The sequence below is a fragment of the Temnothorax americanus genome, unplaced genomic scaffold (genome assembly GCF_048541705.1).
Source record: "Temnothorax americanus isolate GAGA-0224 unplaced genomic scaffold, ASM4854170v1 Scaffold36, whole genome shotgun sequence".
NCBI lineage: Eukaryota > Metazoa > Arthropoda > Insecta > Hymenoptera > Formicidae > Temnothorax > Temnothorax americanus.
The window spans coordinates 1,001,227-1,025,211 of record NW_027509505.1 but is presented as its reverse complement, the minus strand read 5'-3'; the positions used below and the strand labels follow the sequence as shown (position 1 = coordinate 1,025,211).

At 47.1% G+C, this 23,985-nt stretch overlaps 1 protein-coding gene across 4 annotated transcripts in view; it reads right to left on the bottom strand.

The window, feature by feature from the left end:
- LOC143901752 (uncharacterized) overlaps nucleotides 1–23,985 on the bottom strand; it is a 169,548-nt gene that overhangs the window by 4,167 nt on the left and 141,396 nt on the right. For all 4 annotated transcript variants that reach the window (XM_077414275.1, XM_077414278.1, XM_077414276.1 and 1 more), the window contains 2 exons: nucleotides 21,777–21,985; nucleotides 73–216 (listed from right to left, as the gene is read on the bottom strand). In XM_077414275.1, coding sequence (XP_077270401.1) covers nucleotides 73–216; nucleotides 21,777–21,985 — 353 coding nt within the window. The remainder of the gene's footprint in view (nucleotides 1–72; nucleotides 217–21,776; nucleotides 21,986–23,985) is intronic.

Below are 23,985 nucleotides of genomic sequence, written 5' to 3'. Positions count from 1 at the left end.
TTCTCGCCGGGCCGGGTGAAGGTTGCCCGAACGTAAGATAAGAAGGATGAAATTCACAAACGGAGGACTCACCTGTCGCCGGAAACGAGCTGACCGCCGCACTTATTGCAGCTGAAGCATTTCAGGTGAAACACCGCGTCGCCGGCTCTCATGACCAACTCGTTCGCGGGTATCGCGTTGTTGCAACTCGAACAGACGCCGCTGCTGCCGAACAATCTGCAATAATAAAAAAAAAAGTCCGATTAAGACTCGGTTCAAGGTCGCGACGTGTCCATCCGCGGAGCGTTTCCGAGAACGTCCGCGCCAGACGTCTGATTACGGCATCAAGCCCGCGATTATTTTTCAACAATTTCGTTCGCGGTTTTGGACACGCATCGAGTTTCAATACCGGCGCGTTTCGTGCCGCGCGATGCGACGCGATGCGCGCTCGTATCCTGCGTTAATGGCAGTTAAATGTTTGCGAAGCGGTTGTCAGCCGTATACCCGTTGGCTCGTAAAGTCGACTGTTTATGCAGCAATTAGCTACGTAACGATACGTAGGGTATGTCGGACGGGGATTCGAGGTGAGCGCCACGATTTCACGTCTCTCTCTCCAACGCGCCGACGGCGTAAGGAGCTCCTCTCCGCGAAGGAGACGCATCCGACGTACGGGTACATCGTACGTACGCACTCGACCATCCTTCTCACTGCCGCGACTTCAAGAAACGAACCTGAAAATCCCGCATCGAATCGAAACTTGGGAAAGGCTCGCCGAGGCGAGGTCGCGCGGTATACGTGCCACTGTCAAAATCGAACTTTGCATTTAACGCTAATGGAATATTTAATTAAATCGACTTTTGAAACGCGCGATATAGCCGACGATATCGATGTCTGCGTCGGATTTTACTCCGAGAGCGCGCATAAGGCTGTTACGACGACGGAGCGGATTGGATTTGAGGTTTCTCGTTATTAATTTAATTACCGGCTGACAGTTCTATAATTAAATTGCTAATTTATCTGCCCGGGATCCACAGCTGATCGCGCGGCCAGTATCTCGATGATTGCTCCCACGAATGACGTTTCAATCTTTCCCTTTTTATTCTCTCCCTCTCCCTCTCCCTCTCTCTCTTTCATTTTTCCCCGCTTTTTGTTCTTTCTTTTTATTCCCTTTTATTTTCATTTTTTTGCGGTTTGTTTTCAATCGTTTGCAACGGTTCAATTATAAATGCGCGTTCAGCTGATAAATTCTGCTGAAATATGCGGATGCAAACAAGCTTAGCGCGTCGGTCGATTTTGCCTACTCCCCGCGACAAGAAAATGATAATGCACAAATTTTGAAACGCGCGAGACTCTCTTCGGGCGCAGCGTTACTTTCTCGTGTGTAAACCGACGCGATTCGTGAAAGCAAAGTGTGTCGTATACACGGTGTTTCACGCATTATTAAATACGCTGATCGACCGTAAGGCGCGTCTCGTTTATCTATATTTATATATGCGAATATAAAAACGATTGTTCAGAAACTGCGGCGTTATTTATATATTAATTCAATTTTCTTCCGTCATTATAACTATATCGTCTCGCGCGTGGGCGAGATCCTAATCAAAGATGATTTCCTCGGCGAGTTTTGTGTCAGGTGTCTCGTAAATAAATCGAAGTGGTAGATTTTAATTGCGGCCGCGATCTTTATCAATTCGGTCGTATAATATCTACTTCCGGGCCGAATACGTGGCGGACTAATGAGCGGAGAAACGCGTGCGCCCCGCTCGACCGAATCGCATTTTCGATTTCTCCATAATTGCTAATTAGAGGCCGACGGCCAAGTCAATCAGCTAGAACGGATAGAAGGAATTATACAGCTGATGATCGAGGATCAGCCATAAAATCTGCTTCTCCTTTTTCCTCCTCTCTCTCTCTTTTTCTTTCTCTCTCTCGTTCTGGCCTCTTAATCGTCCGACGCCATTACCAGTATCATTATTCACGCGTGTTTTACGTGACCATTCTGGAAAGCTGATGACAAGCAAGAATTTTCGATTATCCATGAGCTTATTTATGACAGTCATAAAAAATGTCAAACAGAGCGCGCAAATTATTCGTTATTTTACTTAATTATCGTTACTTGAAACGAGGCCCCTTGCTCGGGCTCATTAATAGTTTAGATACATTTGATGACGACTATATTGATCGCAGCAACGTGATAGTCGAGCGGTTAATTAAATGCCGGCGCGGCGGTAGAATTTTTTGTCATCTCGACATTTGTATACATCTTCAGTTGGTAATCAGAGCGTCTGTATTAAATTAGATATCCGAGTGTTCCGTCCTAATAGGCTGAGTGAGGCATACGTGCTCTGCTGGTGGAGTAATTGATCGAAAGTAACTAGCGAATAACGGTTCGACGCCGGTGATGAATGACAACGAACACCGTCTGTTATGATGCGATATTATCGCGCGCGCCGCGCCGCACACTGCCGACTAATATATAATAACAATCTCTATATATCTTTGATAAAACATTGATCGCGCCAAGATTCATCTCACTCGCACGAGGACCGTACATGCGTGTACTTAAAAATTTACAACCAAATATATTTTAATTGTGAGTATATATAGTTAATTACTTCCTGTATACCTGTTTTATCCGTACGGTACAATTTACGTTTCACTACGTACGATCTCCGGAGGAAAACCGGTCTCGTTAAAGAATCCGTCGTGAAAAATACGATCTGTAATTTATATTTTATAATCTCCCACGGGTGGATCGCAAAAATTTGGCGATCCTACAATGCGCCGCGCTGCGTGTAGAAACGTCAAACGCCGAGGCCCCGGTCGTCGTCGCCCGCGGCGTTTAATAATTTTAATGAGCGAAGTTCACTGCAGTCCGCACTAAGAGAGTAATTGGCGATTACGGTCGACGGGGCGATCTTTAACGAGCGGTCTACGCAATTTCTAATTAGTTGATTTCACCAATGATAATACGAGTGCCTCGCCTTCCTTGTCCGACTCCTCCAACTTGATACGCAATTTGCCGCGCGCGAGCACGAGCTCCCTTGCGTTTTAATTGCGACCGACGTGTCAATCTTGCCCGCTCTAACAAGCGTCTCTAAAGGCGCGTGTCACGCGTGTGCGCGTTTCGCAATTCCAAGCAGCATGCAGCAATTCGATTCGAACGACGCACGAGGTCTCCCGCAATTAATAAATTTAGAATTGATCTGTGAACCGTTTCACGGGCACAAGATGAAATTTATGTAAACCTCACAATACGATTTGATTGCGGTACAGCACGAATTTTTCTCCGCGATTCTATGTTATATCGCGACAACTTATAAAATAACGTAACCCTCGATTTCGAAAGATTCGCGTGCAAGTGCGCCCTCCGCCCTACGGATCGCCCTCTCACCCAGGCACCCTCGCTCATTATGCGTGCCCCTTTGCCGCACACAGCAGCGCGTACACTCCGCCGCTAACAAGAGGGAATAAGAGAGAGAGACACACAAGGACGTGCGGGTGCGCGTATGCCGAAACGATGTATTCACACACGGGGAGCGCGCCCGTGTGTATGTGGCCGACCCCCGCCTGTTAATGAGTTAGACTACCTTACCCTCGGCACTTTAATTGTCTAAAGCACAAATTGGGCGGCTTTAATTAGCGTAATTATTTGGTTCGTTTGTCCGTTTATCCAAGATCCCTGTATCGAGCGAGAGTCGAGCGGGCCCCCCCCCTTGCGAGACTAAATGGATTCATTAGCGCTTTGTGCGATTAAAAAATCCAAATTTTGGACTGGCGTGGCGAGGACCCGAGCCTTTGTGGGCGCCTTCAATTTCATCCGCGTCTTGAACGCGTCGTTCACTCCGCGCGCGAACCTCTTTGACGGTCGTCGTCGATGGAAGACTGAAATTGTCGTTCCTCGTAGACAAACCGTGCGTTTACGCATTTATCCGATCTGGTCAGGATCTCCGCTGTATCGTTTCGGATCTCCCAACGACGTTAACAGAGCAGCGACGAACGCGAGCACTCGACGAAGTGTAAAAACCCTATACCGATTATTTTCTATGCCAGGTCACACATGTGCAGGTACTTGTACAAAGCTGTAGGTTGAAGGTTGTTGCCTTTTCTCGGGACATTTTGTGCGACATAATAAACACGGATGCAGGTCAGCTTCTCGCACGAGCAGCACAAAATCTGCCGCGTAACGCGAGCGCGGTGGGCATATGCACACAACGGGCGAAACACATTCTCCCGCTGCTAGCTTTAATTTTTCTAGATAATAATGATTAATCGCGCGGCCTCGGTTTCCAGTTTAATTAAAAAGCTATGCGGTCGCCACTCTTTCCGTCCCTCCCTCTCCCTCTCCTATACACACACGTGCGCACGTACACCCTGCCTTCCGCGAAACAGCCGACTGGCAAATTAAATTGAAATTGACTAGGTCTGGTAATGAGGTGGCCTGCAGGCCCAGTCGCGGCATTAGTCGGGTGTGGGTTCTAGAAAATGAGTTCCGACTTAACAACAAATTGCCTCGGTGAACTTCCTTTCACCCCATCCTCCACCCGAGCTCCCTTCTCCCCCTCACCTCGATCTCGCTATCCTTCCCCCCATCCTCCCGCAATCCGCTCGCACGCCGTCGCCGCCGCCGCCGCCGCCGCCGCCGCCGCGCGAGGACTCGGTCCACCCTCTTCCTTTTTGTCCTCCTCTCATCCCACCTTTAATGTTCCACAAATGAGCGGGCTCCTAATAAAGTTAATCGATGCGAGGAAGAAAGAAAAAAAGGAAGCTAAATAAAAACACGCGGATCTCCTTCGATAACTATTTAATTTGGTCAATCAAAATTCCTATTAGCCGCCGTGCGCAATTTGGAAGTATATGGCGAACAACGCGCCGCGGCGCGGCGCCCGTATTAGAAGCTGTCTGAGATATTGAACGACGATGGTAGCGACGGAAACGAACGCGCGTCGAGATCGAACCAGCGAGACTGTAAGGTAATTCACGATGCGCGATTGTTCCTAAATTAAAAAGAGAAGCGATACGCGGAACGATTGCGAACGACGGAGGTAAAATGATGAAAGACAATTAAGTGGATATTCCGCGGATATCGCCATAAACGGTTGTTTCCTAACACCACCGTGTACCGTTGCCGAAAGTTACGTTTAATCCCCGAGCTTATCGTTATTGCATATCATGAAAATTAATTACCGCTCATCTTCATTCTTACTGCAGTCCGTCGCACTTAAAACATCCCACGAAATTTCCACCGTAACTAAACGCAGAAGGGCGGGCGCTCGCCTCCTCTTACCTCCCGCACTTCGGGGTGGCTCCGTCAAAGTTGGCGAGCGGGCACGACTATAATAATAATCCTATTTCGCGACTGCGAGCGGCATAGCAAATAGCCGCGCGATCCGAATCGACGAGGCAGAGCGAGAAGAGGGTTAGGAGGGAGCGCGGGGCGGAGGGTGGAGGAGGGAGGTGGAGGAACAAGAGACGATGAGGGGGGTGGATAGCGAACAGGTCAGGGGTCGTTCCGATGGGAGTTCGGGGGAGGGGAGGGGGTGGTTGTAGCGTGTACCCAACCTAATAACCGCGATCAGCCATCGCTTATGTGTACCTAATATATCAAATTATGGCGGCGTGCCTTGAATGACAAACCACTACGCTAGACATAGAAAGGGAAGGTACCAACGGCATCAGGAATATCTAGATGTCAGTCATATCGCCCTTTGAGGAAGCCGCCTCTTCGTTCCGATCGCATATCCCTTTGACATATCGCCGGCCCTTCTTCCGAAACACTTTATCGATGTCATCGTTGAATGTACGTTGAATGAACGTTGTATTTTGTCCTTGTGCCTCAAGATAGCGCGAGCGGTGAAAATTGAAGCTGAGCCGTTCGAATTTAACGGCTCATTGTCAGTCTCTGCCATATTCGTCTGGAATACGCCTCGCTAATTTATTCCGCGCTCTTTAATTATGTATTCTCGCGGCCGTCACGAGACATTATATAAGCGGACGAATCGTATCTCTCGTTCTCGCCGGTACACAAGGCCGTTTATTAGGTATTAGGTAACGCGCATACGTATATACACATAATTACGCCGCAAGTACGTGCAAATACACCCAGCCAATTAACCACGAAAACGGACCCATTCCTCCGCGTCCGCCCGCCCTCTCTTCCTCTCTCTTTATCCCGTAGTCGTAGCACATTCATATCTCGTAAATCCTAAAGGCCCTTTGCGATGCGCTTATGTTGTTTGTTACCGCGTCCGATCCACCCTAAAACATCAGTCCACCGACTGGCGTGCGATCCTAATTAACTCTCGCAGAAAAGTAAATTATTATTATTCTTTTACGCATCCGGGTATATTAAAACGACGCCTAATGCAAAGTATTCGTTTTGTTCTTGGCTGGCGTACCCAGAGAATATCGAATTCGTGCGGCTTTTCAAACGAAATTGCTTGAAGAGAGAGTTAATACTCGTATCATACAGACAATCTTCGAGCAGCTCCGAGACTATTCTCATCTGTTTCTCCAAATGGAACAATTTGACAAAATCGGCCGTAATTTATCGGAAATATTGTATATCTATCTTTCGCCTTGATCGAGGTGCGTGGGTGTGCAGTCTTCTGTCTTTTTATTCGCTTTGCTCGTTTATTTTCTCTCTCCTTCCTTTTCTTCTCTCTTTCTCTCTCGCTCTCTCTTTCAGTACTTTCTGTTTCATTTTCTACAAGCAGTCCACCCTCGTTCTCTTCTTCTCTATCTCTTTCTCTCTCGCACATACACGCACGCGCGCGAACACACACAACACAACACACATCAGCAAACCGCCTCGTTATACAGATACACGGATGCGTCTCGTTTCATCCCTGGTAATTGCTTATTAAATTCCTGGGGGTTGAGGTAAACATCCCCCCCTCCCCTGCACTAACCCTCTTCCACTTGCCTCACTCTCTCGCGAAGCTATCGCCATTTCTCCATCTACCTGCAATGGATGGGAGGGAGAAACGTCCGACAGAATTGTTTTCCCCTTACCGTGAAAATATGCCAGAGGGCGGATCTTGCTGCGTAATTGGATTATTAATTAGATTGTTAATGAGACAAATTTCATGTCGAAGGGGATCGTGAACGAGCCGCATGACGAAGCGTCGCGTCGACTTTCCGGTCGGGTTCCTTATTGACGAATCTTAAATAGAAATACTGATTTAAGAATCGCGTGTCTGCGGAGTCGCGTATCTGCTTTATTAATGTTGAATATTAACTGAAAGTTTTAATTATAATTGTTTGGATTAAAATATCGTTTCTGTTACGAAACGTTTCAATTACATTGAAACATGAAATATTGATTTTGCATTTGTATATCGTCTTGCGCAATTTCATCTTTATGCGCATATTATATGCATATACAATACCGCGAAAACCTGCACTAAGCACCGATAGTGTTCGTAAAGTCAATTCTTTGTTTGTGTTAATTTTTATTCGATGTGATTTTTTTTCCGGTCGGCATACAGGATGTGAGAGGTGTATGAGCGTTACAATGTAATAGCGGTATACTAATTTATCGCGGCCACAGCGAAGTTATTAAGCCGTCAGCGTAAAACGGCTCGGCGCGAAAAGTAATTTCCGTTTCAATTTTGATCTGATCCACGAGTGACGCCGGAAATTCGATGACGCGTTTCGGCCGGCCCATAGTTGGCAAGATTAGAACTCGTTTCGAAATGCCCCGTGCCACAGGTGGTTGCCAAGTGTCTCATTCCGCGGGTCGCCAAATTTTCGACGCGGCGTATCGATTTTATTGGTATATCGAGCATTTTCTTCGGCCGCGCGAGCGCGCGGGCGTGTAGTCGCTCTATAATGCGATCGAGTTTTCGTGCGTCCATTTCACGACCGCCGCGCTATAGCGGCGGTATCGTACGACGAACAATCGTGCGAGAGTTTTATAAACAGCGTTTTATCTCGTCGAGTTCTCTGAAACGGACGCATACGGGATCTTACGCTTGGGGAGCCGAGAAACCAGTCCGATCGATTAATCCGTCGAATGTACGGCAACGAACGATATACTGTGAGAGACGTCAAAAAATATTTGGAGTAACTATTTCTCGGAGTCCTCAGGGGGACTGAAAGGGGGCACGAAGGAATCGTATAGACAGACGGGGGTTTACGTGACGTTGAAAATCAATGCGCGACTTTTACAAGTCGGCCAGCAATGGCCGATATTCGTCGTGACTTATCCCCACCGACGCGGGTCCTTTCTACGGTCTCTCGCCGCGCGAGGCAATTATCCTTAATTCGGGTCCCGCGGCCTCACACGGCATGTCGTGGCGCCCCCTCCTTCCTCCGTCTAAAAGGAAAAAAAAAGACGTGACACGCCGAAACGATGGCAGAAGAAATGTCGTTCAATCTACATAATCATTAACAGAAAGGAAATTTATTTAATCCCGCGGGCGACGAGGCAGGAGGGGACTCGTTATATATTTCCCTTGAACTAATTTGAATAGATTTGCCCCGCGAACGCTAAATTAGAATCCAATTTCGGCGTAATTTTGTGCTATTAAATGCGATTGGACCCGCCGTCCCAACCCCTCCGCCTCGCCTGTCGGCGATCCCCTTCTCCGCTACCGATACCTATGATACTCGGTTTATTGCGCTTCACCGTACGCCTCTCCTCTCTTCGCCTCCCTCTTCGCGTGTGCCGCCGCTCCTCCCGTCTTTTTGTTACGCAAACTACCTCCAATAGGGATGCTGCTTGTTAATTTCATTTAATTAAGCGGGTGCGTGTATATATACACGCAGCTGTTGCGGCATGAAAGACTTGGTCGCATTCGGCCAAGTTGAATACCGCTAGTTTTAAAACCATCTTTAAAGATAGCGCGCGTATTCGATTTCATGACACAGACACAAAACACGAGAGCGTTTGTGACGGCACGCAGACGAATCGCATGAAATAATGGGGGCTTCTCTCGACGAGGTATTAAATAATTGTCCAATCAACGTTCCCGGGGAACCCGGGGAACCAAAGTCTTCTGGGAGCAATCTGCATGTTAAGAGGTAGTTAATACCTTTTTGCCTAGCCGGCCTCGGCCGGTCCGTCGATTTCGCGTATGTCTTTCCGTGAGGTAAATGCGGCTAAACTCTGGATTGGCTCCCTTTAAACGCGCGTCGGGCCATAGAGTTCAGCGTGGAGTCCTTTACTGATGTATGTCGCAACCTGTCGGCCGATTGAGGGTGCTAATCGTTTGTACTGTAGCGAATAGGTGCTGTCTCGAAGCCTTAAAATTTGCCTTACCGAAGCAATTAACATCTCCGCGTTTACTGTAAAGTATAAATCTTACGTAACGTGTGAAAGACGTGTACTGAAGATGTCAAAGAAACAACTGCATTTTCTGTAAAGATTATACTGTTATCAACTGTTTTTGCATCCTCTGGCGCGTGCCACCGAATTTTTCATTCTGAATTTCACTGTAAAGGCAGGGTCGATCGCTATACGGCCGCACCGTCCAGAAATGCGCATTTTTCAAGCTCTATCTGTCGGACACACCGGCGTGCGTTATCTTCCTCTCATTCGTCCCTCTCGTGTTCAGCGGAAGAAGAGTTGCGGTAGGAAGGGCGCGGGCGGAAAACCGAGCGCGGGAGTAAGTTGCGGGTGGATGGCTGAAAGGGGTGAACGCGCCGCGCCGGGTAGACCAGGGTAGACTCTAGTAATGAGGGAATGCGTGCCGCACGCCTGATAAGGGTGTATCTGCCACTGCACTCGTGTTTACACCGTGTGACGTCCGCATTACGTAGCCGCGACTGTGCAATTCTTTTTTTTCCTCTTCATTTTATCATCAGACGCCCGATAAAATTCCCCGCATTATTCTTCTGGCTCACAATCTCGGAGATGACACGGAGGACATGTATCGCGTGCCTCAAATGAAACGATTTGCAAATTCCGTAAGGAAAACTCCGTAAAACCGCATACACATTTTGACGCGAGTTTTATTTCAAATCGTCGAGTATCGGTTGCGTCGTGCCATCGCCGTCCTGTCCATCCATATTCCACCGCGGTGACGCGAAAGATCTCTCCGAGATTGTGGATACTTTTCTCGAGCCATATTCGGGGGGCCATGAATAAAAAATTGTTATCACGTCTAGATACAGAATTTGTGGATTGTCCTCTTCCCGCTATGAGCGGTTAAATTTACTCGAGCCAAAACTGCCCGTCGTTATCCATGTGCCAGAATATCTGACGTAACATTAGCGACGTTTCGCTCGCGGGGCATTTATTATTGAGCACTACGAAACAGTTTTATCGCGAGACGGAACCGAAACGGAGCGGAGGAAGCATCGATTTTACGATTACACGCGCGTGCACGGTGGGGGGTCTATGTATTTAAACTGCTCCTAGATATGTATCAATACGAGGGTAACAACCCTGGCGCTTATAAAACGTTGTGGGCTTAATATTTCAGAGATTCATTAATATCGAAACGAGAGAATAAGCCCGTCACGAGAGACCTTACGCGGAATCATTCTTCCGCCTCGCTCGCGAGAGTTCGTAATCATTTCGAGGAGCGATCGTGATAAGATTTGTCGAAGCAATCTCGACGCTGTATCAACGCGTGAAATATAATATTTAAATCAATTACAGCTAGTGTCTAAAATTACCAAACGTTCGGATTAGAAACTGGTGTTCGGAAACGAGAAATTCATGCCCTCGCGCCTGTATATTTGCGCTATTAGGTTTGAAAATGTCGCCACTTCTGGAATATCCGTGGGGGAAAACGTCGACGCACGCTTTATCCTTTTATCGCGCAACGATTACGCATTCGACAGCGCCGTAAATCTTCCGGTGAGTTTTCCATCGCGCATAGCTGGTATTTAACTAACATCGCCGCAGCACGCGCGCGAGCGCGCGCCCGTAATATCGTCCGAGTCGCAACGACGGATAACTCGATGCGCCAAAGTGCATACAGGCCGCGTAATGTCCGTTGCGCGCTCAACAAAAGTTTCTAAACGGTACGGTAATAACAATAATAACTTTTGCAACTCCGTCGCCGTGCGCACACGACGACGAAACGAAGAGCTTCGCCCGCTCGCTCGCCCCGCTCGCAACCGCCCAGCCTGCGGCGCGTAAATTGAACGTCCAACTTGTATTTATATGATAATAAGCGCGTTTAAATATACCCAGTGTACCTAAACTCGCTACTTAAATATCGGACGATTACGCCGGCTTTCTTCCGGACGTCGCTCTATCTTATGCGCGCCCGCGCATTACGAAATCTATATATACGCGCATACACACGTACACACGACGCGCGTCTGCCGCGTGTCTATATGTATGTGCGCGTAATAACATCCAGTAGCCTCGTATTTACATATTTAGAGAGCCCGCAACTTTCCACGAGTTTCAGTTAAACGCGCTTTTATCCCGCCGGAGAGTATCTCTTCCTCTCGTACTTCCGCTTTCTTATGGGCCACCTACCAGCCTCTCCCCAGTACCCTTCGTCAACTCCTATCCCTTTCAAGTCCATTCGTACCCTTCGGATGAGCGTCGCGTCCGAGTCCGTGGAATAATTTTCGGATGATCTCACGTATTTTTGCGTATTTTTGCGCGCTCGATGCTCGCTTGTATACCGTCGATATATATTCCTAAGACTACTTCGCAACATTGATACTTGAATTTTTCCACGAACGAATAAACGGATTTCGTCGTTTTTCGAATGTTCGTTTCCCTCTCTCTTTTCCTCACGCATTGTGATTCTCTCTGCCTTTCTCGTTTTCTCTCTTTCGTCGTTGCCCGAAATGGCACGGGATCGGTGAGGTGATACAGGAGGGTGGTTATAATTTTAATGACGGCGTGTCCGCGCGCGCAGACTATTAAGAATACGCGTCGCTAGAAACTTTTAACGAGACGCCGTGCCGCTTCTCCTCTCCTTTCCACTCCGCATCTCTCTCGAGCGTCTCTCAGTTCCGCACGGGACCTCCGTCAGCCGGTACGAGAGGGAAGAAGAGAAGACCGGGGGGGCGGGGGGTTATGCGGTAGAGGGCGACTCGGCATTATGTATTTTATAATGATCTCACAACAAAATTGCAATTTGCAGCGGGCGATGTCGCATCTTCTACGCGCGCGCGCGCGCTTTCTTTGCTCATCTCTCTCTCTCTCTCTCTCTCTCTCTCTCTCTCTCTCTCTCTCTCTCTCTCTCTCTCTCTCTCTCTCTCTCTCTCTCTCTCTGTTGCTCTTTCTTCCTCTCTTTTCCTCTCATCCAGCTTTCTGTCCTCTCGCTTACAGGGCTGGATCGCGGAGCGAATTGTTAGACGCCCTGAGAGATTTGCGATCGAAGTATAAGGTTTTTTTAACATGCGTGGAACCGACTGGGCGAGCAATTTTTAAAGGCCACGCGTCATTAAGGAGGATCCTTTATCCGTCCTTTCAATTTTTTCCGCCTGTTCTTCAACCTTCTCATTTCATTCAACATCGATGCATCTTAAATGTTCATTAATTTATCGTGCTTGTGATTTTTTTCTTTCAATGCAGCTCGCGCTTTGGAATGCAGCAAATATATGAATGAGAAAAGGGTACACTGGGAATCCGGAGCAATTCTTACAATTAGTTGCGACTTTCGCGAGGTTGATCAAAATTCGTATTAAACTTTAAAGCGAAATTCACTTCGATTGCATCTCGGATTCGGTCGGATTCGTTGCCCGATTTACGTCGTCGCCACGTGGATTTCGTTCCTCCGAACGGCCCTGGCGACGACGACGGTAGGTCGGCCGGCGCTCTCACACCTGCGTGCGAGAGCAGCGGTCCCGCTTTACCTGCCTCTGCGATTCAAAAGAAGTCCTTTCTGTGTCGTCACTCCTCAACCCTCCCCCGCTGGGTCCCCGACCCTGCCTGGCAGCACCTTTTTCCCCTCCCTTGTCTTCTCCGCGTCTCTCGCGCGCTCCCCGTCATTTCCCCGGTTTTTCTCTTCACTTCGCTCTCCCTCTTCTTCCCCTGGCCTTCCTTTCCGCGCTCCCTTTTTTTCCGGGCACGTCGTTATCTACTCGTTTAACTCCACCGCTCGTGGTCTACCTCGAATCAAGTATCACGTGCACCTAATGGCGCGGATTTAAAACGCGCCGCGCGGTCAAAGAACGGCGGGGTCCGAGCCTGGCGAGGGGAGAATCATCGGCAGCCGGTCATTGGCTATTTAATGCCATTTTGGTATTTTTATATACTCGCGCATACTTTAGCATACATCTAATTTACATTTAGATATAATATGGTAATGCATCCGTTAATTACATCTGCGGTTATCGTATTAATTTTATTAAAAGCATTTTTGGTCCTTTGACGGCAGCGCCCGACTATACCTACGCTCCCTATCACGCCGCCGAAGACGAGAGAGAAGGAGAACGGCGATTTTACGTTTTGCCCTAAATGAAATCCCGAGATATCGTCGCAACATGGATAACGCACACGCACGTGCATACGGTATTAGTTACGACTGATTGACGGCACTGCCGCGCAACTCGCTTGTTACGGGGGGGGGGAGGGAGGAGAGAGGTGGCTCGCGCGGAAGGGAAACGGAGTACGCCGGGATGGATAAACGGGGTAGGGCGGGGGTTGGCGTCGTTGGCGATGGAGGTTAGACCAGGAAACAAAGCGCGCAATCGGAACGTTAATTACATTAAAATGAATCGAAGATCGGACTGATCGAAATTGTCTTGCGTCGGCGCCGGACGATCGCAACAGCAAATGCGGAATCCAATTTTCCAAGTTAGATCACGATAGACCGCAATATCTCTCACCGCTGAAGAAAACATTCCTCTAAACGTCTAAACGGATCTTCTTCCGAATCGAATCGAGACGCCTCGTCCCAGATTCGCGGTACGGACACGACGAAATTCGGCGAATGTCTTTCTGACACCGTTTCATCGTGGAATTGGCGGGGCCGATTAATAGAAACGTCGAATTTGCTTCGATGCATATCGAACGCAAAAAGACAAATGCGAACCGCTCCAACTTCCATTATCGATAGCGCGGGCTAAAATACAAACAGCTTATCATCGGCGTTACACGGGCCGCGCGTTACCCTTCTCCCGCAATCGTTATCGTCCGCGTGTAAAAGTAGCGCGGACATCTAACTGCAATTTGCGAAAAACCGCCCGCGCGAATTAACGCTCTCGTGTACTTAATCCACGCGACGCGGCGCGATAGGCGCGCGCTCTCTTTCTCTTTCTCTCTTTATCTTTCGCCGTCGCTATTTTCCTCCCAACCAGCGTGCCGCCCGGGACAGTTTCATTAATGCGCGCGAGTATGTGCAAATTCATGCTGATCCTTCGTTCGCGCCTAATGAATCGCCCGGAATATTGTCGCGGGCCTTTGACAACGATACCAAAGGATACCTGCCTGTTTTTCGATAACAACAATACGCGCGAGCATTTATTGTATAATATTTTAAATTTTGAGAGTTTTTATTACAGGTAACTCTCATAATCCACCGGCCTTTATGCGTCGGCAACATACATCGAACATTTTTATAAAACATAATTTATACTGAATTTAATCAGATTCCACATAAAAATGCTATGACTCTGCGAGTCGGAAATTCACAATCAAGAAGAGGAAAAAAAAGAAGACTATGTGAATGACCATGTCGAGAGACATTAAATCTTGATTAATATCCAGGGATGCACTTGGAAAAAAATGTATAATTTTCTTGACTTAGAAAAAAAATCCCGGATTACCTCTGCGAATATTTCTCAACTGGTCATTCAGCGGTCTGCTCTACTCCATTTTATTCGCGTGTATCAATTAGATCCGCTTTTTTTCCGCGCTGATAACATCGCGAAACAGGCCCGGCCAGGCGGACGCACCGACCAGCCTCAATAAATTCTCGTTCCGAAAAACCTACGGGCATCGTGCTGTAATTAGCATGCGTGCGACAAATGAAAAATGATTGCGCTGCCGTAGATACGCAAACGCGCGCGTGCACTCGTACTTTCATATCTTGCGCGCTGAATGCACTCGCGCCATTTTTCGTTAACGCCACGTTTCTCGATTGACATGACAAACCGCAATGTACGGTATTTACCGGAACGTTTCCGCTATTACGGTCGCTATATTGATTCCTTTGATCGTTAGCACAGGTCCCGTGACGCGTATAAAAAAAATGTTATAAAATTTATTGCTTAATTGCGAATATCTATTTCTGTTATCTTGATATCCCCGTGCGCAAATTTCCTTTTTTTTTTGTTTCTCGCACATTTTTCGTTGATTCCCTGTACGCTTTCGGGATTAGTTCGCGCGGAATATGAGTATCGACATTATCGAGCGGTTTTGTCAAAGGACACCAGGGCGACGTCGGGACAAATACGTTTCGAAGCACGACGATCACGCTATTTATTATTCAGTGGGTAGAAAAGGCTCGCCCTCCCCTGCGTGTATTTCGATCGCAGATAAACCTACCCGCGAGCGTAATGCGGGCTTTACTTTGGCGATTAGGTGCTTTTCCATGAGCACGCTCGATTTGTTGAGTGGTCGAACCCACAAAGGAAATAATTTGTGTTCTAAAAATAAATCTCATAAATTAACAAAACAAAAAGAGAGAGAGAGAGAGAGAGAGAGAGAGAAGCCCCCTCCTTCGGGGGAAGTCCCGTCCCCCCGACTTTCTTTGCGCATTTAAGGCGTGAAATAAATTCGTAATGTGTTCTCATGGTTCGCGCAAGAAGAGTGCCGATTTTCTTGAACAGAACGCGCGATCATTAAAAATATTAAAATCGCATTTAACCGCCGCACGATGGCTATTATTAACCTCAAAAGCGGCTTGTCAACGCGCGGCCGACATAAATGCCACCTAATATCTCGGCAATGATAAATGTGTCGGACATCTTCCTCTTTTTCGTCGGGACGACGCGCGCATAAAACGTTCTCTCAAAGGGAGACCAAAGCGTTCCGCCGGATTCCGAGCAAATCTATCGCGTTTGCTCAAGCCGGCGCGCGCGCACGCTGCACTTAGTTTGTTGTATTTAATTACGAACGACGCAGTTTACGCGAATGTCTTCATTTGCACGTACGGTCGATCCGCGAATAATGCGATTTCTCGTTACAAGTCCACGAATTTATGCTTGCAGTAAATGTAACTTAATTCTTTTTTCCTAGATTTATGCAAAAATATGGAGATGCACGGAGTATAAGAGCGATAGTCTTATATATCCGTAAATTATGTAAATATTGTAGTATATTCTACGCGGACGACAACGCGTATAATGGCTCCTCTTTTCCATTGTCACCGAAGTGAAGTTCTCTTATTCAAAGAAACGGAACTTAATTTACAGATATATTCTTAGCGTTATATACGGTATTGTCCCGCTCTCCTCTCTCGCGCTTTCTCTCGATTACCAATTCATTGGCGAGTTTCAACTCTATCTCTCGTACGAACTTAATTGGATTCTATCCTGTTTCTGCGCGATTTCTTAATCGCCAGTCTAATTAAATTTGTAATTTACCTAGAAATATGAGGAAACATGTTATTACATCGGTTCAACCACTGAATTCGATTAACTGATTAAGTATCATCGTAGATCAGGTGACTGGTGTTGCAAAACGATCGAGCCGGGAGCACTTCCCGATCGAGACGATCGTGGTCCTCCGATTGGCCGAGGGTCCTTCTCTCTCTCTTCAAATCCATCTATCCATCCATCCGTCCGGGGAACATCGTTAGATCACACACTAGGGCCTGTTCAAATATCATTACCCGGTTTGCTGCGGAGTCAAACGCGAATATCGCGAAATCGCGCAAATATTTCATGAATCAGCCTCTACCATCGCGCGTACGCGCTGCCACCGCCAGCAGCGTAACCACCTTCTGCGGTATTCTCTTAATTTCCCCCGTGAAATCGCTGTCAAGTTGAACGGATTAATTCCTCTCTATTTGCCGCGGCTATCCGCCCCTTCCTCCCCCCTTGTCCACTTTCTGCTCCCCTCCCGCGCCTCTCCTCGCGTAATCTTGTCGGGATTGTAACGAACGGTATTGATTTAATGGCCGAATTATGCTTCGATTAAACTGTCGCTCAAATATCTTCAGCTGTTTGCATACAATCTTAATGTAAGATTGATACGCGGTTGATACTTTACACTCTTTTCTTTCTTTGTCACAAGCTTGTGCTTTCTCAAAAAAATTTCAGGGAAGTTCGAGTCTAAATTACTTACATCTAAATTACTTCGTATACCTATATGTATGTATAGGTTAATCCCCGGATGATAATAACAATAATAATATCGAAGGAAGAAATAAATGCGCGATTTTTGTCATGCTGATCGAAGCATGCTGCAGCCGTTCAAGTCTTAGCCGAGAGTGAGGAGATGGTCGCGTTTAATCAGTCGGTCAATTATTGCGACTGGGGTCTGCGGTAACTTGCGAACTAATCGTTTTGAATATTATCACGATAATCGTCGTCACGACGCCTTCTTTCTTTCCGTCGGCAATCTTGCCGTCCACTCGTTAACGGGCGCCTCGGCCATGAAAACTGTTCTCATCATCGTAGAAAACTTTTCTACTGGCGAAAATTACAATAATTACGAATCGGTGCCACGGCTGTGCGCACCCCCGTATTTCACACGTATACATGCAAGCTTTAGTGCGTTCTACAAAAGGCGCGTCGACACGCGATTCTGACTCGCATTAACGCACCACTCGAACCCGCGGCATTATCTGATCTATCCGAGGAGTTTTATAAATATACGTATATGATATACGTATGCGATATCTCAAATTTATATACTACAGTACAGAAAAAAAAATTAACGTAACATTTTAATGACCGGATGCCGTGTATTCGATAGCTCTGTAAATTCATAACAACTTGTTGTTTCGGAAAATGCAACAATTCTCAAGGCACCTCGTCGCGCCTTCTATTCTTACGATCTACGGAGTCACGCAATTTTGGGATCCTAACGCGACCGTTCATCGAACGGTCATCGAACTCAGAAATTATCAAGTTCGAGGAGCGACATGGCGCGACGCGGCGGCTGCTGACCAAGGGCAGGAAATTCCCGACTCGAGCCGCGGTCGAAGCGGGTGGCGGCGGACGAAAGGGTGGCCAGGGGGCCGGGCAGGTGGGGAGGTGAAAATTTCAGCCCGGTGGTTGCCCGAATTAAGCGTCTAATTGTAAAGGCGACATGTGCGAGGGAACCGCCCGCGCCGGCGGGGTGGCGGCGGGAAGTGGTGCGGCGAGCGCGATGGGGGCGAGTAGGTCGGACGGAGGTGAGAAGGTGGCGGGGGGTGAAGGTAGCAATTAACTTCTCCTCGCGAGATTAGAGCGAGATATTACGAGATATCGAGCGACTTAACGGCAACACGCGAGAGACTTCAAAGGCAGTAATAAACTGCCTCTAATGAACCCCTTATCGCCCGGTGCCACCCCTCCGTTCCCCGCTCCCGCCCTCTTCTTCGTTTCCCTCAGCACCTCCGGCGACCTACCGTCTACGTACGTGCCTCCCTCGACGCGATGCGGGCTGAATCGAGCGCGGAAAATACGCCGTGTTCTCTTCCGCGCGAACGCGATCGGCAGTCTCTTTCTCCGTTATCTCGTCGTTGTTATTATTATCACTATACTGTTACCCTTGTCACTCTAATGTTACATTTCTATTACTACCGATGTGAATGAAGTATGCTTCGTCACAATTTCGTCACTCTGTTATTTCCTTCTTTACTTTAAGTCGCGCTTATTTCTTTTCAGATTTAAAAAACCTAATGTATACATACATATATACATCTGTATATATATATATATATTAATTCAGAGAGATGATAACTATAACAATCCGTAAAAACTAATCGTTCTATCACGTTAGTACATTTCGCGGATTAAATTAAATCGGTAATCGGATTGAAAGCACAAGTGGACAATCTTAAGATCATCAACGAAATGTTGTCTGTTCTGGAAAGGGTTGCGAGGGTGTCGGAGCAAGTCTATCTGTCTTTTAGTTCGTCCTCGACTCGTCGGCTCGTCGCCGTCGCCGCTCGTCGCGGCGCTGCGCCGCGCTACGCGGTATGGCGCGTCGTCGGTCTCCGTCAAGCCCAATCATGTTGATTCAACAAAGTACCTACCTACCAAATTGCTGGAATTTGGTATTCGGCCAGAAAGATGGAGGGAGAAGAAGCCATCGGAGCAAGCTAGAGGGCTGGAAGCCGTCTGATTGCACATCTAGGACAAACCAGCATCACGACGATGTCGCTCCAGCGGAAAGCCGAGCGATGATTGGCCGCACACACATTCTCTCTCTTTCTCTCTCTCTTCCCTATTTCTCTCTCTCTCTCTCTTTCTGTCTCTCTCTGTCATTCCCCTTTTCCTCGATCCCTTCAACCCCTCGTCCGTACGCCCGAAACCCGATGGCGTCGGGGGCTGGGGGTGATTGGACGCATCTCGGTGATTGTGGCACCCACCATCCACCCCCTGCACCCCCTTCTCTCTCTCTCTCTCTCTCTCTCTCTCTCTCTCTCTCTCTCTCTCTCTCTCTCTCTCTCTCTCTCTACTTCTTCCCCTTTCCCTCCCTCTCTCACTCTATCTCTCTCCTTCCGTTCCGTCCACCGCGCCATCCCTCCTACACGGCTGTAAATCGAGTTTACCCTCTTGCCGTGGCTCAGCCCTTCAATCAAACTGATTGAAACATTCCTTGAATCCAAAAGAAACGAACCGCCATCCCTTCTCTCTCGCCTCTCCAACCTCCCCGCTATCTTTCCGAGTCGCACCGCGCTCGCTATCCTCTCCATCCATCTGTCTATCCACTCGGCCCGCGCAGATATATTCGTCGTTCTCTTTTCGACGAGGCGGTTGCAGCAGACGCTGCTCCCGCGCAGGAGACACCCGATGGTGTTTCGAGACAACCGGTTGGTTTCAATTCCGACAGTAGTTTGATTGTAAAGCTGCGCAGGGTATAGAACGCTTAGCGTGATATGATGCACCGAGTGTTCCGTAAGAACGTGCTATTGTTGCCCGAAGCGAGAGTCATACGCGAATGATAGTCTTCTGATATGATCCTACATACATCGATTTATATTCGTCTGTTAAATGTGATTTTTACATTCTTAAATCTTCTCGAATTGCTTTATTCTCCTAATTCATTTTCCTTTCTGATAATATCTTTTCCTCTCTTTGAAATTAATTTTAAGGAACAAACTCTCAAACAGTTTATCGCGTCTCATTTTTCGACAAAAGCAAGCCGATGGGCGCCGGGACGGACGATGTTAGACCCATCCCGAGGATGGGGACGTCTCGTAGTCAAATATTGATACTAGGCCGGACTAAATCGCTCGACTATGCCAACAGATTAGGACGTACGTGCGCCACGGTTAAGTAATAGCAATCGCGCGATAAGGAAAGGACCGACGAAATTGAAATACCAACGTTAGCGTTACCGATCGACGCAATCGATAACAAAAATATCTGTCCGTACCTATCAATGCCATCTCCTTGCTTTTCGCGTCTCCATGTTGCATAATGATGTTTTAGCAGCGGTATTATGATGAAACGTAGAAACACGAACGGCCGAGCGCGCTTAACTGCAGCGTGAAATGCAAGAAATGTCACTCTTCGTGCGGATATAACCGGTTAGCTGAATAAAAAAAGGACTGACAGTTCCATTACCTCCGGTACGAGCGCGGCCGGGCCAGGTTGTGCCGATCTATTTCGGGGGGACTAACTAAGTTCAGCGTCTGTTTCTCATTAAATTGCGCTCTGACCTCGAATCATCTAAATTTGGAACGGCCACGCCGATTAGGTGCATATTCATCACGGCGCGGCAATCTTCAAGTCTCGAGCCATTCATCGATAAACGATCAACGGAGAGATGTGCGTGCTGTGTCGAGCACAATGCGGCAATAATGGGCGAGACAACGCAAAGAAATATCGTTAAGTATACCTAAAACACGTCCCATTCTTTCAAATATCTTTTGGAGATAAGTCGTATGGATAACGACACGAGGAAAATATTGTAATTAAATCTTTTTCCTAGAATCTGTATTACTACTACAATATTTATCTTATCCACGCGTCAGTACAATTTTTTATTCTTCATATTTATCATATATCTCTGATATATATTTTCATACATATTTCTACATTCCGATTTTTCTTCAAATTTTAATTTTGTACCAAAATCATGAAGCCCTAAGTTTTCAGATTTACAGGTATATTTAACTATCACAAATGGTGTCCTCGTATTGTTATTTAACAATACGTTGAATAATTGCCATAACCATTGGAGAAAAAAGACGAATATGATTACGAGATATGACGTAAAACGGCAACTTCCTAGTTCCGTGGCTATTTTGCACGAGAGGAATGTTGATTACACGATATTGGCTCCCAGGAATCCCGGCACGGTATAAACGAACGCGCGGCAAGTACCACGATAAATTAGCCATAATGGCCGCGCACAATAACAGTATTTATTATTAATAACGAAGCGTCGGGCGTTGTTATTAGTTTCAAGAAATTAGACGGCGCCGATTCTCTGTCGGCCGCGCGGAGTCGCGCCTGCGCCGGCAAAGCCGGAATATCCGATGTCCTGTGTTGCGCGACGTAATATCTAATTTAATGGAAGCGATAATTTCTGGTTTATTCATGAGTGGCCATCGCTATCAACTCTTCAATGCGATAAGCAGCGATATGCGAAGAAAGCTGCGCTATCGCTCAAATATCGAGGACATTCCCTATGCATATAGAGAAGGATCTTTCTTATTCTCTTTTTTTTCTTTTTGTTTAAAAAATTTCTCTGCTATTTTTTAATTTTAAATTCGGTATGGGTGGTCCGGCTGTCTGGCTCAAAAGAAATTAGCAATACGACTCACCGTCTGTAGTCGGCTTTGCAGAGGATCATGCCGCTTTTGGTGTAGCAGGACTGGCCAACCTCTCCCAATACTACGCTGCAACACTGGCACTTCAGGCAGCCAATGTGCCAGTACCGGTCCATCGCTAGCAACAGCCATCTTTCCACTATTTGTACACCGCAGGCGGCGCATTGCCGAAGGCCCGTTGACCCGCTTGGGACACCTTCTTGCTGCAACATCAAGTTTTCATTTTTTATCATTCATTGAACACTCTGCGACCTTAAATTCATCGCGATTCATAATTTATATTAATTTAAAATTTAGTTAAAGATATACTATGCAGTTTAATTAAGTTGTATTAAGAGTTAACGCTGTTACTACTACTATTACGTTTTCTCGACTTGAGACAGCAAGAGAGATGGCTGGTTACGAAGTTCGAATGAAGAAAACGATGGCAACGTACTTTTCAAAGAGGACGCGCGTAAGAGTTGCCACACACGCCTTAGAAATCGTTTCTAGCCTATTATAAGTAGAAAATCAAGCATCGTGGTAATTAATGCGAAACAGAAAGTCATTAACGGGCACTAAATCATTACGGCGTCTTAAGTGCGCGCTTATTATGAATGCTTACTCGTGATTATGCAAACACACGTAGGCGAACGTAACTCTTGCTCGCGGGACCTACAACTTACTCGCTAATTTCACTTTGTACAACATTGCTCAATACTGTATTGTTGCTAAAAATACTTCAGTTTACCATTAAATTAACGAAACTACGTTGATCTTGTACGCGTACTCGAAGAGTTTTTCTTAGTCGATTATATTTAAGTAGAAAAATGATACGTGTATTTTTATACGTGTGGAGTAAAAGGGATCTGTAGAAAGTATGAAAATAATTTCCTCATCTGCGTTATTTATACAAACGTATAAATATATATATAAAAAAAAGAGATTAAAAACATTTAAAAACAAGTATCGATTTCAGTACGAGCCGGATGCGCCGTTGCGTTGTTGGAGCTAATAGACTTCTAAATTAAAAGTTCAAGAATTACGCATTCCATATACATGTACTTAATGTGTGTGCTTGTATTTGTTACACTTGCATATTTAATATCTATCGACGTAGTGTAATTCCGTGGTGTAGGATGACTTTCAAATAGCAATGTCTGCCCGTGCAGTTATGCGAATAGTCGGACACGGTACGCTACGCACAGCAATACCTATTCGACTTGCGTCAGGGAATACGAGAGCGAATGCGTTAATTGCTGTTGCGTCGCGTCTCCCGCGCGAAATGGAAAAAGATAAAAAAACTTCTCGACTGCGACCCGTACACTTACTTTGATTTCTGTCTTGATGTTGCCGGAGAACCACTTATTCATCCGCGACGTAATCGTGTTGTAGTGATACGGGTATTGGACCTCCATGACGCACTTCACTGTGTGTCTCTCTCCGCGGAGCACGAGGCAGGAAAAGAAACGGAGCGAAAAGAAAAGAGGAAAAAAAGGAACAACGACGACGAAAAACCGATCTCGAGCCGCACTCCGGATTCACTCGTCCAATGATATCACTCGACCTCGAACAAGTTCCCGTTGCGATACACTCACTTTCCCCCACCGCGATTTACGGGATTTCAAGGATCCGGAGGTCCTCGGTTCCACGTTGAATTTCACGGTACTATGAAAATCAGAACGGAGCGCCTAGGATCACAGGCGACTATGAGCGATCTTCGCGAAACTCGCCACTTTCGGCGACGCGTATCCTCGCGCAATGCAGTGCACGGATGTGCGCAGAAAGGGAACGAGAGAAGAAACGAAACGAGGCAAAGCACGGACGGGACCCAACTGGCTGGTGCTGCGGGCCCCCGAATGCCTTGCGGGCCTGCGCGGGTTCAGGTACCTTGGGCTCGGGGTAGGGAGAATGTAAAAAGGCGAGTCTAGAAAGTACCCAACCGACGCTGAGAGAGAAGGCGAGATAAAGACAGCGTGAGGGATCGACGAGGCGAGGGGAAGGGGAACAGAGAGAATCGAGAGGGGAGGTGAACGGAGGACCCATTCGTGCGTCAGACAGAGAGAGAGAGAGACCCGACGGCTGGGAAGGGGCGATAAAGGGGAAGGGGTCTTTTCCATAGCACCGGTTGAGAGAAGAGAATGGAAGGGAAGGGAGAGAAAGAAAAGGAGAGAGAAACAGAGAGAAACAGAGACGGACAGAGATGAGAGAGGGATATATTCTG